This window comes from Lipophrys pholis (assembly GCF_963383615.2).
Source record: "Lipophrys pholis genome assembly, chromosome: 16".
Taxonomy (NCBI): domain Eukaryota; kingdom Metazoa; phylum Chordata; class Actinopteri; order Blenniiformes; family Blenniidae; genus Lipophrys; species Lipophrys pholis.
Window position 1 is genome coordinate 8,680,649 of NC_137634.1, and position 11,581 is coordinate 8,692,229.

General features: G+C 42.0%; 1 protein-coding gene across 10 annotated transcripts in view; it reads left to right on the forward strand.

Moving 5' to 3' along the window:
• Nucleotides 1-11,364, forward strand: part of LOC308121614 (RNA-binding protein Musashi homolog 2) — a 266,100-nt gene extending 254,736 nt beyond the window's left edge. For 5 of the 10 annotated variants that reach the window (XM_080482944.1, XM_080482949.1, XM_080482947.1 and 2 more), the window contains 3 exons: nt 3,925-4,079; nt 8,046-8,118; nt 10,789-11,364. In XM_080482944.1, the coding sequence (XP_080339070.1) occupies nt 3,925-4,079; nt 8,046-8,087 (197 nt within the window). In that variant the 3' untranslated portion in view covers nt 8,088-8,118; nt 10,789-11,364. The remainder of the gene's footprint in view (nt 1-3,924; nt 4,080-8,045; nt 8,119-10,788) is intronic. The other 5 variants (XM_080482946.1, XM_080482950.1, XM_080482948.1 and 2 more) reach the window with 2 other exon arrangements.
• Nucleotides 11,365-11,581: the final 217 nt, after the last annotated feature.

The following is an 11,581-nucleotide window of genomic DNA, read 5'->3' on the forward strand; positions in this document are numbered from 1 at the left end:
GCTCTTTCTCCTTTTTTTTCAATTTCTAATGTAGATACTTTTTATTTGTTTGTTTTTCTTTGTGAAGTTATGTTCCAGCCCCTGCTTGCACATAAGGGGCCGACACATACAGACTGTAATCCTTCATTTGCATGTGAACAACAACAACAACAAAAAAAAAAAAAACTACTGATGCTGTCGGAGAGTACACTGGCCTCTCGAGCGGAGCTCAGATTATGTGAATATCGAGCAGCAAAGGAAAGAGTAAGTGTGGGAGTGAGTGCCATCTTTTCGCTGCGCCCTTTCAGCATTTTAAGTATAAGAATGATTGCTCGTATTATTAGCGTGTGAAATTGGGAGAAATGCTGTACAATGTTGAATATTACAGCCATTACTTCACAACTCAAGCACGTTTTCAGCCTCTGTGCTTTTTCTAATGTTCTCTTGATCTTACGCAATCAAAGTTTTGAAAAGCAGAGGATGAGATTCACTGACAAGAAAAAACGCTTCATATTGTGACATCTTGTTTTTTTGTGGAGGGGGGGGGGGGGTTAGAGCAGACAGCAGCTTGTGTTTTCCCCAGTTTTCTTTTTTTTTTTTTTTTTTTTTTTTTTTATTCCGAGAATTACATGCTCATAATCACGTTTGCACTGGCATGACATACCACCAATCTCAAGCAGCTGTAAGTACAGAAAATGTGATTTTGGGACAGTGTAGATTTAAACACAATATTTTTCTGGCTCGGTGCCTCCACATACTGTCTCCACTTTAACAAGCAAAAGATCAAAGAAGAAGCTGTTATCCTGTCAGCCGCTCTCATGAAGTGATCTGTAAGTTTGGGGACGGCTCTCGCTGTAACGGTGAAAGTGTTGGCCAGATGCCCCTCACAGATGTTGGTGTTTTTTCACAGACTGTCTGAGCAATGTTTTGGCTCTGAAGAGAAATAGACAGACTGAAGACAAAGTTTGAAAGGTTTGCTGCTCTGCTATCTGTGTCATAACGGTCCTGCCAACACTTTCTGCAGGCGAAAAGTGGCCCAAATCTGACTTTTAGGAACGCAGCCATGCTTTTCCTGACTCTTTAATTGGATCTTGTGTAAGGAAAACTGCACACTGATGCTACTGCGTCCTTTGAAGCTCAGTGGTGAGTTTCAGTGTTTGAGAGAAGGTTTTGTGCTACAAGCTACCCCCAGTTCCTTCAGCGGCAGCTCCTGTGGAAGTCAGACGATGCACACATTGCTGGCAAAATATGATTCAGCTGTTGCTCGGTTGGAAAAGCGCAGGCCCGTCTCACCTGGAAAGACACGCTCAAATGCCAAGCCAGTCAGCGTGTCCTGATTGCATCGTAACATGATTTGATGTGCGCGCTGTCTCGGCAATAGACTTCAGATTTGACCCTAATTATATAAAATTCAGAGACAATGATAGTGTTTATTTGGTTGTTTCAAGCAGACAAAAGGCAAGTGAATGATTATCTAGTAATATAATAGATTTTATTTTTTTTTTTATAAATGGGGGCTGAACTGGAGGTCAGCGCTGATGAAAGTAATACTGCACACGGTTAATCAGGGAAAACAGGAAAGTGTCTTTCTTTTCTTTTGAAGATTGTTCTGGTGAAAAAGTGCTACACAGGGCTTTAGTCTTTAAGCCAACGCTGGACCCCCCCCCCCCCCCCCCCCCCCGGGCCGACAGGATGACATAACACAGTGTATAAAAAACAAAAACAATAACTGCAACTTTTCAAACTAAGAGAAGCTCTTGTGACACAACACTGAGACGTTAAAGTCATTAGGATTTCAGATGGTTCAGGTGAGGTTATCTAAAATGGAGTTTATTCACCATCAACATGATCACAATATCAAACCAGGCTTTACGTGGTCAAATTGTGGTTGACACTCTTGGTTTAAAGAAATTAAAGTGAAACTAGTTTAACTTGACCGACACCTTCAAGATGCACACCAGGGACGGAAAACTTTGATCATGGTGACGGCTGCGCTCACCACCAGTTATGAGAATTATAGAAGCAAATTTTAATCAAGATGCATGCATTTGTCATTTCCTACCAATAAATGAACCCAGTGATACAGACATCTTTAGTCATTTAAATTAACGTCGGATTCAAATGTGCTTGAAGTGAGCATTATTCGACTGCGAAATCAAACGTCGAGGGGCTGCATGTCACCCGCTGGCCACCTATTGCTGGTGTACTGGCAATGTTTCATTCACAGTGACACCTAGAATCATATTCATCTTTTTATCCAGACAAAACTGCGAAAAAAAAAAAATAAAAAAAAAAGCACATTATGCCACATTAAAATGATACTAAGGCCTGAATCTGTATCCTAGACTGTATTAGGTATTGTTTTAGCCCCCAAAGCTAAATGCACCGCCAGTGCAGCTCCTACATTTCCATGATGATGGGGGGGGGGGGGGGGGGGGGAAAGCAATTTCACAGAGAGAAGGGTGAACCACACTCCAATAAAAATCACCAGTCATAGGAAATGAGGATTGCCATTTCAACTGAAAAAACCCTTAATTATATAATAAGCCAGCCTACTGGGGACTGTGCAGGCAAGATAAGAGTGCTGGCTGTTCGGCGGTTAAAGTCCTTCCAGTTAAACAGCAGTGTCAACTCCTCTAGATATGTATTTAGTGAGATGGCTGCATTTTTCCAGAGCGCGGGATAGCCCAGGCATGTTTTGAGGTACTTCTATTGGAGCTGACTTGTCTCGTATAGCTTTGATTGACAGCACAGCGATATGTAAGACAAGGTGACGATGATGCTTAGTTTACATTAACACTTTGGATACACTACTGTCACATTGGGTTTTTTTTTTTTTTTTTTAATGTGTTCTACAAAGACCTCCTCTCAGGCAGCGCAGGGTTCATGAGCTCATATTTACACAAGATCGAGCATTTTCTGTGCTCGGAAGATTTTTCTTTTTAATGCAGCTTTACAAGGGTTTTTTTTTTTTCTTGGCACTGTCTGTGAATGAGGGTGAAACAGAGGGTTATGTGAAGCTGACAGCAAAGGAGATTGCTGTTAAGAGATCACTGCATTTCCCCCCCCCCCCCCCTGACTGTTTTGTCTCCCTCTTGTATTGCCGGTGTTATTGGCCTTCAGTACGCATATAGATTTTCAAAAGGCGTTTTATTAGTCTGAGTTGCTCTTACTCACAGGCCAAAGGTGGTAAGTCATGTACAGTATTTCTTCTTTATCCCCCGCTGAGTTTGGACCTGCAGACGAACTCGGGTCAAACGTTTCTTTCCCCCCCTTCCCATGCCTCCTTCACTTGCCTTGACGTACCTCTTCTGCTGGAAGTTGCTGTGGCAGATGGAAAATGCCAAGAATATTGAGAGAGCTCTCGCTGGTGTCTGCTAATCAGGTCGTAGAAGAAAGCAGAAGTAGACTTTTTTTTTTTTTTTTTTTTGGTGGGGTTTGAAATGCTCAAGAGAAATTTCACACCTTTAATACTATAATCCTGTGTTACTCTTCTTATTCAGCCGCCAAAGTTGTTTTACAAGTACTCCTTCACGTTTATGCATGGCAACACTTACACTGCAACCTTACTAGTTTATTAGCATGGTGGAAGTTTTCTTAGCAACGTGCCTGTTTTTGTGTTTTGTGCATGATTCTACAGAAGTGAATGTTACTCCTGTGCAGAATACACACAGCATGTAGATTATATTTAGAATATCATACTGGATTCAGCCTCGATTTGGTTTGTTTAAAATCATATTAAACTAAACCCTGCACCATTTTGTCACACGAAATTGAATATTTAGCCTCGAGCTGTAAGCACGTCCTTCGAGACAAACAAATGAATCCAGTAATGTGTTCTTTTTTGATTTAAACGTGTCTGGTTGAGTCCTAGCAAGTAAGAGCCATGCCAATCCGTGTTGGGTGTTTCTAAGCTGCTCCGCTCCTTGCTGTGTTTGTATGCAGGCGCCAACCCGTCGAGGCCCGGAGGTTTCCCTGGTGCTAACAGTCCAGGGCCTGTGGCCGACCTGTATGGACCCAGCAGCCAGGATTCAGCTGTGGGCAACTACATCAGTGCTGCTAGCCCTCAGCCCGGCTCTGGGTTTGGCCCCAGCATCACAGTAAGTACTCACAATTCATTCAGGATGTCTGTCCAGTCTGTGTGCAGCCTGAGCTCAGAGTGCCGCCACTAAAATTAGACACTAGAAAAATGCAGCGGGTCTCTGAACAGTCGACCTTATTCTTCAGCTGGATTGATTAAAAGGAATCTCAGAAAGCCTTCTAAACTCCACTGTGCAGTCTGAGGGTTCAGTTCATCTCTCTGCAGCCGCTCGGCTGTCAAGTTCACAGCATCCCGTGCATCACGGTAAACCCCGTCTTAGCTCTGAAAGTTATCCGTGTCAAATGCAAATGTTTATTCCCCTTAGCTGTTGCACAAATCACCTCACTTCAGACGCTGTGTCACCTCCCCGGAACAAGTTTCTTTTATTTTTAGAAACCCATCTGTCCCTTAGCTTGAGTTTGCTCCACTGCTAAGGACAGTGGATCTCTCCCTTCCAGTGTCCTTGTCCAGGTGTAGCTGCTCAGCCACGTGCGCTACAGCACACCCCCCCCCCCCCCCCCCCCCCCCCCCCCCCGATCAGTTTAGCCGCTGGTTGCCATGTCAACACATATGCGTAGGACTGGAGAGGCAAGTAGAGGTGACAGCGACAAAGAGGTGCTCTCGGCCTGGACGACGTGTACAGATTTCTGTGGATGAACTGGGATGTCTGTCCTGACCTGTGCCCCATACGAGGTGAAGTGCAGCGACCTGTTAATAATCCTGTCTTCCTCTCAAAGGAGGCACTTCAAAAAAAAATAAAAAAATACGCTCAAGTCCTCTTGACGGGGTCGGTGATGTCAAAATGGACTAGTATTCTCATTGCTTTTCCGGTGGGCAATTACTCGTAATCATATGGATTAAAATGCATAATTCTTTACTCCTCAAAAAATAAGTCACTGATCCATTATTTTGCGCACTTTAAATTTAAATTACTCACTGACACACTTGGATGTTCGTGTCTCATTCCAGCTGATTTAGCGTGCAGCACTCAGATCCAAAGTGGCAAGACTCAAAACTATTCAATTTCAAAATTTGGCACTTTGCAATGACAGAGGAAGAACGCGACACTTCCACTGGAGCGAGTATAGGTGGCAGCAAAAAGGAGAAAAACTCAGAGGTGGCAGCTTCCTGCTTGGACCGGCTGAGGTTAGAAGGTAAGAGAAGGAAAGGAGAGGATAGAGAGCAAAAAACAAACTAACAAGTTGACATCAGGGCAGCAAGCTGTACAGCCAGAGATTCTGCAAGAAAAAGAACTGAAAAAAATCCAGCGATTTTTTGTAATTTTAAAAAAATAATAATAATTTTAACCTTCCTCAAATGTTTGTTCACCTTGGACCCTCGCCGAATAATGAATCCAAAATGTTACTGTCATTTTTATGGTCCTTAGCGAAGAACAGCAGGGCTCAGTCCTCAGAGCCACGTCGGAGCATGTTTGTGCCGCTTTACACGACTGAACCGAGTGACACAGTAGAAGCTATAAAAGAAAAATAACACCTGCTTTCTGAAGGAAGCTAATTAATGCACGGCTTAACTGAGATGGAATAACGGCCGCCCCATTAGCACCGCTAGCTCGCATCCAGATTTAAAGGGTGAAGACGCCCCGTCAGACATTATGGTCCACATCATTATCTTGAATTTCCTGCCACACTAAGAGGAAATATAAGGAATATTTGGCTTTGCTTGTGTGCTTTTTATCTGCGTGCGAATTTCATTTGTCCTCACGCGTTTCATATTTGAAGCCGAGATTAGAAACGTTTTATCTTTATTTTTTTTACATTTTTTTTCCCGGTCTCTTCGCGGTATTCTGCAGCCGTGCTTTTTAGACGTGCTTTTGTGGCAGATTGCGACTTACATTGTGTTTTGGAATCACAAATTGCATTCACACTTTGTGCCTCTCTTTTGTGAGGAACAGTGCAGCAGATTCATCACGCTGTGCGGTGCGTTGAGTCAGTGGGACTGAGGATGACGCGACGCGTCGTATCGCCGCAATAAGGCTTTGGATAGAGTCGCTCAGAACAAACGTACAAATGGCTCCTGATAAGGTTAAAGCTCATTTTCATTTTTGCAAGCATGTGCAATTGATTTATGAAATCCATGCAAAAAAAAACAACAAAAAAACAAAACTGGGGGAAAAAAATTCTTTTTTTTTGCTTTCTAAGCAAAAGCCTCTCTTATTAATTGTTTTAGGTCCACTGGCTATCCGCCATAATCTGCTGGTCTCAGTGTTGGAAGCAAAATATTTGTTATGAAAGACCAAGCTGGCTCATTTTCAAGGCAGATTTACCAGCAGATAGTTTACAGATGGAAATGAGGCCATTTGTTTCTATTATTTTCCATTTGTTGCAACAGTTTGTGACCATAGCTTATCGCTGCATTAGAAAATGTTAAAAGCGAGCCCTTTAATCCAAAAAGTACTTGGATTATGAATGTTCGGCTTCTCGTTGTGTTAATCCCTTCGGTGAAATATTTGAAGAGGAAATATTGCGAAGGTGTTGGCGAAGGATGTGTCTAGATTTCAAGCCTGTCGGAGAAAATGAGCCAACGAATCCTGATTATGCGATCAAAGTTCTGTAAACTTGCCAAAATCCTACATTTGACCTCTTCTGATATCTGCTTGGCCTTCAAGAGAATACTTGACTGAGTACTATTGTCCAACAAAGCAATGTGATATTTACAAAAAAAAAATAGAGTTATTGGGTGATTAGACACTGAGACATGCATTAGGTTGCACAGTTTATGGCCTTTTTAAATGTTTTTAAAATAAATCTCTCAACCAGGTCCACTAACTAGGGATAGAAGAAAGGCCAAATACTGCAGTGTTCATACTAATATAACAAATACTGCTAAAATAACACCTATAACTTGTATTTCTTTAATTTATCAGAGCCATTTGAGAAGAAAATACAAGTTTTATGGATATTTAGCTAATGAAGGCCGAAACAGCGTGTCTGTGTGAAATACCAGCGTGATCCAGGTTCCTTTGTGATTCCCTTACAGAATGTCAGTGTGTGTGTGTGCCTTTGATACTACTACATACTAAATCACCACTTCAGAATTACCCGGCGAATCAAGCAGAGTGCAGCAGAGCAGAGAGGTGATGCAGCAGCCCTCTGACTTCCTGCTCTCGGCGAGATGATCTCTCTATTCAGAACATTAAAATAGGAAATGAATCAGAACTAAAATGTGCTTTATAATCCCTCCCTTTACCATTGAACTGAATGCGCGTGAAGATCGTCATATCTCAGAACCTCGTGGATGAGTTCAGATTCACTGATTTCTGTCCCTCTGTCTCACGCTCCGCTGACTTTATTAATCCCTTTAGCCGGTATGAAAACAGCTACTGTGAAGAAGCAGTAATGAACTTAACCGTTTTCTCTTCTTCTTTTTTTTTTTTTTTCCCCTCCATGCAAGACAATTAGAGTGCAATTAGTTGATTGAGGTGATAAAGACAAATAATCGCTTCTGAAAGTGCTTCTCTATTCACTGTGCGGGTTTGAATCCGGGGATTTCTACAGACCTGTCAGCTCGCAGTGTCCTGATAACCGAGCTGCATAATGGAAAGCATTCAATACCCCAAACCACACTCATCTGACTGAAGGGTGTTTATGATCCTTTTCTCCGCATGCTTTCAGATTGAATCAGTTGTGTATGTTGGCATGAATGAGGACCGTGTGTATTATTACTCTTATCTTGTTCTTTAAGCCCGAGAGCCTCATTTTTATGCAAATAATGATTTCAAGTTGCTCAAAGTTTATCAAGTGAGCGCAGTGTGAACTTTATATGCAGCAGTGGGAGAAGTAACATTTATTTACACCATTTTCTTTTAGAAAACTACGAGGGAAACAAGATGTTGCTCCGACTGAATCAATTCAGAGTTCACATTCATGCTAGCTGTGCGAAAAGAAAAAAAAAAACCTTGATATGATACTCACTTTTCTCTCCTTGAAATTGCATACTGACAAAAGCACTAACTGTACACTTTTAGGGCCCGTTGATTGCGACAGCTTTTACAAATGGATACCATTGAACAGGTGGCCGGTGGTGCCATCTCATCAGAGGTATTGCATTTTATTTACTGTGCATTTCTATCACGTCTGTCTCCAATGTGTCCCCGTCATGTTGTTCACTCAAAGAGCTGGTGGTAACGTGTGGGAGTGACGCGTCTACGATTCGGGAGGGAGGGAGGAAGGAAGGAAGGAAGGAAGGAAGGAAGGAAGGAAGGAAGGAAGGAAGGAAGGAGATGGAGATACATGAATAATAGAAGAGAGGAAGGGGATGGGAGAATGAGATCAAAGAATAAAGAAGGAAATGAAGAGAGGGAGAGGGAAAGTGACAGGAAGGATGAATGAGAGAGAGGAAGAGAAAGGAAGGTATGAAATAAAAAGCTCGGGTGGGCGCAGGAAAAGAAAGGGGGAGAGAGTAGTAGCAGAAAGAGCGGATGAAAGATGGGACTGTGGAAACACGAGAGGTTGGAAAGAGTAAGGAAGAAAGAAGCAAGACAAGAGAGACGGAGGAAAGACAAAAGGAAGGAAGGACAATTGCTCTCTCGCTCACTCAACCTTCTATTCTCGTCACACACACACATACAACCAGCTCTTCACATCCCCCCTTTTTTCTTCCTTATTAACATTATGAAATGTAACAGTCATATTTTAGCTTTGCAGATGACACGTCTCCTTCTTGCCCCACACACACACACACACACACACACACACACACACACGCAGGCAGGCAGGCAGCAGTTTGGAATGTGTTTGACCCGAGCTGTGGTTGCTCAAGGACACAGCTCTCTCACCACGTCTCCTCTCCTCCACTGCCACTCAGATAAATCCCAAAATCACTTCACTAACACGCCGCTTTGATTCATTTAACATTTCAGAATGAGCAGCTGAATATTTCTCTCATCGCGTCGCCGCACTGCATGTCCGCCGTTTAACACCGCCCTCCGTGTGCACAGCACAAGTGTTTCATGTAAAGAAAAGAACATCTTGTTTTGTCTCCCTCTGGCTTTTTATGTACACGAGTGCCAAACACATTAAAGTGATAGTTAAATGGGTCTTTTCAGCGTCAGTAGGACGTGTGTACTTGATTGTTAAATTAGAATTGGTACACTATGGGGTGATCGAGAAGCTAAATTATTGATATGATATTGTGCCTACATGGACCTGTAAATGTCTCCACCTTCACATCACAAGATTTTTTTTCAACTGGAATTTGATGCTTTTCCACCAAACGGGTTCTATTCCTCCCTTTGTATGGACTGGCAGGCTGACCCTTATAAAACCCGGCGCGCTTTGGTCGACCCACGGCGTGCATTGCGCTTAAATAGCATGCTCATGGAAATACATCCTGCTCTCAGTTTGCATTTATTGCTGGTGAAAAAGTCAGTTATCTAACATATCATCACATCTAAGACTGAGGGGGTACAACAAAGAAAATACCTTAAAGTCGTGGTGGGCCAGCCGAGAAAATGCCTCAAACCACAGTAACAGCAGCTGCTCTGCTGAAGGCTGAGCTGATATAGACCTGGTAGCAACAGGTAATAGAACAATGGCCAATAATGTACTGATCTGAGCGATTTTAAGTACAATAAAGCCAATAAGGTCAAAACAAAGAGTGTGGTAGTTTTTTCCAAATAATTTAAAGTTATTCTACTGTTTGCTGGTTATTCTACTATTAAAGAAGCATTTGGGCGGCAGTGGCTCGGTTGGATGCGGGCTACATTTTTTTTCCTCCCCCTGTCCACATGTCAAAGTGGCCAAAATGATGACATTATTGTCAGCTATTGGTCATTATTACAGACTTTCTTTTAAAACATGTTAAAAAGAGATGCAACCATTTTCAGTATATTACGATGCTCTTTGTAAACTAATCCACTAACACGAACTCCTCACAGTATTTCACACAACCCTCAAATCTCACGTCCATGAAAGCAATCAAACACACACACACACACACACACACACACACACACACACACACACACACACACACACACACACACACACACACACACACACACACACACACACATACTATCAAGTGTGCAATACTTGCAAACTGTCAGTATTTCAACCCCAGAATCTGGAGGGCAAACTAAAGCCAATTCCTGTAATAGAAGAGCAGCAGAATCCACTTGTAGCGGTCCAGCCGGCTGAGAGGTCGGCCTGAGGTGGAGGTGAGCTTGGAGGCATTTATAGGTCTTGTAGGAGCACATAAATTCCAGTGGACACACACACACACACACACACACACACACACACACACACACACACACACACACACACACACACACACACACAAATGGATATGCACGTAAAAATCAATGTATGCACAAATCAAAGTGCACAAGTCCTGCTGATATAATAGCCCCATAGTGTGCACGTGTATTTGTTCACCTGTAGACTACTCAAAATGTGCACCGAGTTGTTTTTATTGTTATTTTCTTACTGTAATTCTGTGTACTTAAGTAACACCCGCAGGAGGTTCTGACCTGCTGCAATTTACCATAATTGCTTTCACATTTGTCTCATGCTATTATGCTTCACCAAGCATCCAAAATATTTGGCTTGAAAGTCACAGATTTCTGCAGTTAAATGTCACAACAAACCCCGTCGTGCCCAGTGTTCACGGTGAGGATTTCTTCTCCTCAAACGTACACATTCTAACGCTCTTGTGTTTCTTCTCTTGTTGTTTTGTTGTTTTGTTTCCACTTTATCTCCCGGCAGAGTATATCTGGTGGCCCCGGAAAGACAGGACGAAGTTTCTAATTGGCTTTGTGTGCAGGTGATGCTAATCCAACTTCAAGCACTACAGCGTCAGCCCGGCAAAAACGAAGGAAAGTGTGAACCACATGAAGAAGAAGAGAAAACGTTGGTCATCTCAGAAAAAAAACAAAAAAAATGAAAAACTGCTGTACTATAATCCAAACCTCCTATAACTTCACCACCTGGTTTGGTATGATGTTTCACGTCGAGTTCATTCACCTGTTTCCTTCCCTCTTTCTTTTCTTTTCTTTTTTTTTTTTTTTTTTTTAGTTTCTGTTTGTTTGCCTTAGTTTTAGCGAGTCGTTTGAGTTTAACCTTTGACCTTTGTGTCGTTTTGTTTTTTGTTTTTTTTTTGTTTTTTTTAAATTGATCTCAGAGTACCGTTGTGTCAATGGATTTCATTCGTTTGAAGTGCGGGGGTCATAGCCAAGAATATCTGCAAGTCATGTCTCCATCTTTGTATGGGTTGGTGTAAAGGATTTAAAAAAAAAAAAATTAAAAAAAGGTCGGGATGTTCATTTCGGTCTTTTCCGCCCCAAAAAAAAAAAAAGAAGCGAAGGACAAAAAAAAAAAATCAATTTTAAGGAAAATTTAAAGAAGGTATCTAAGTAATAAATCTTAGTAGCTGTTTTCTTTCTTGTGACGTCTCATTGTTAACCATAATTACCTATTTTTGGGCAATACAAAGAGGACTCCAATATTTTTATGGTCCTTTTTTATAAGTGTTGTTTTTGTTGTTTAGAAATATATATAT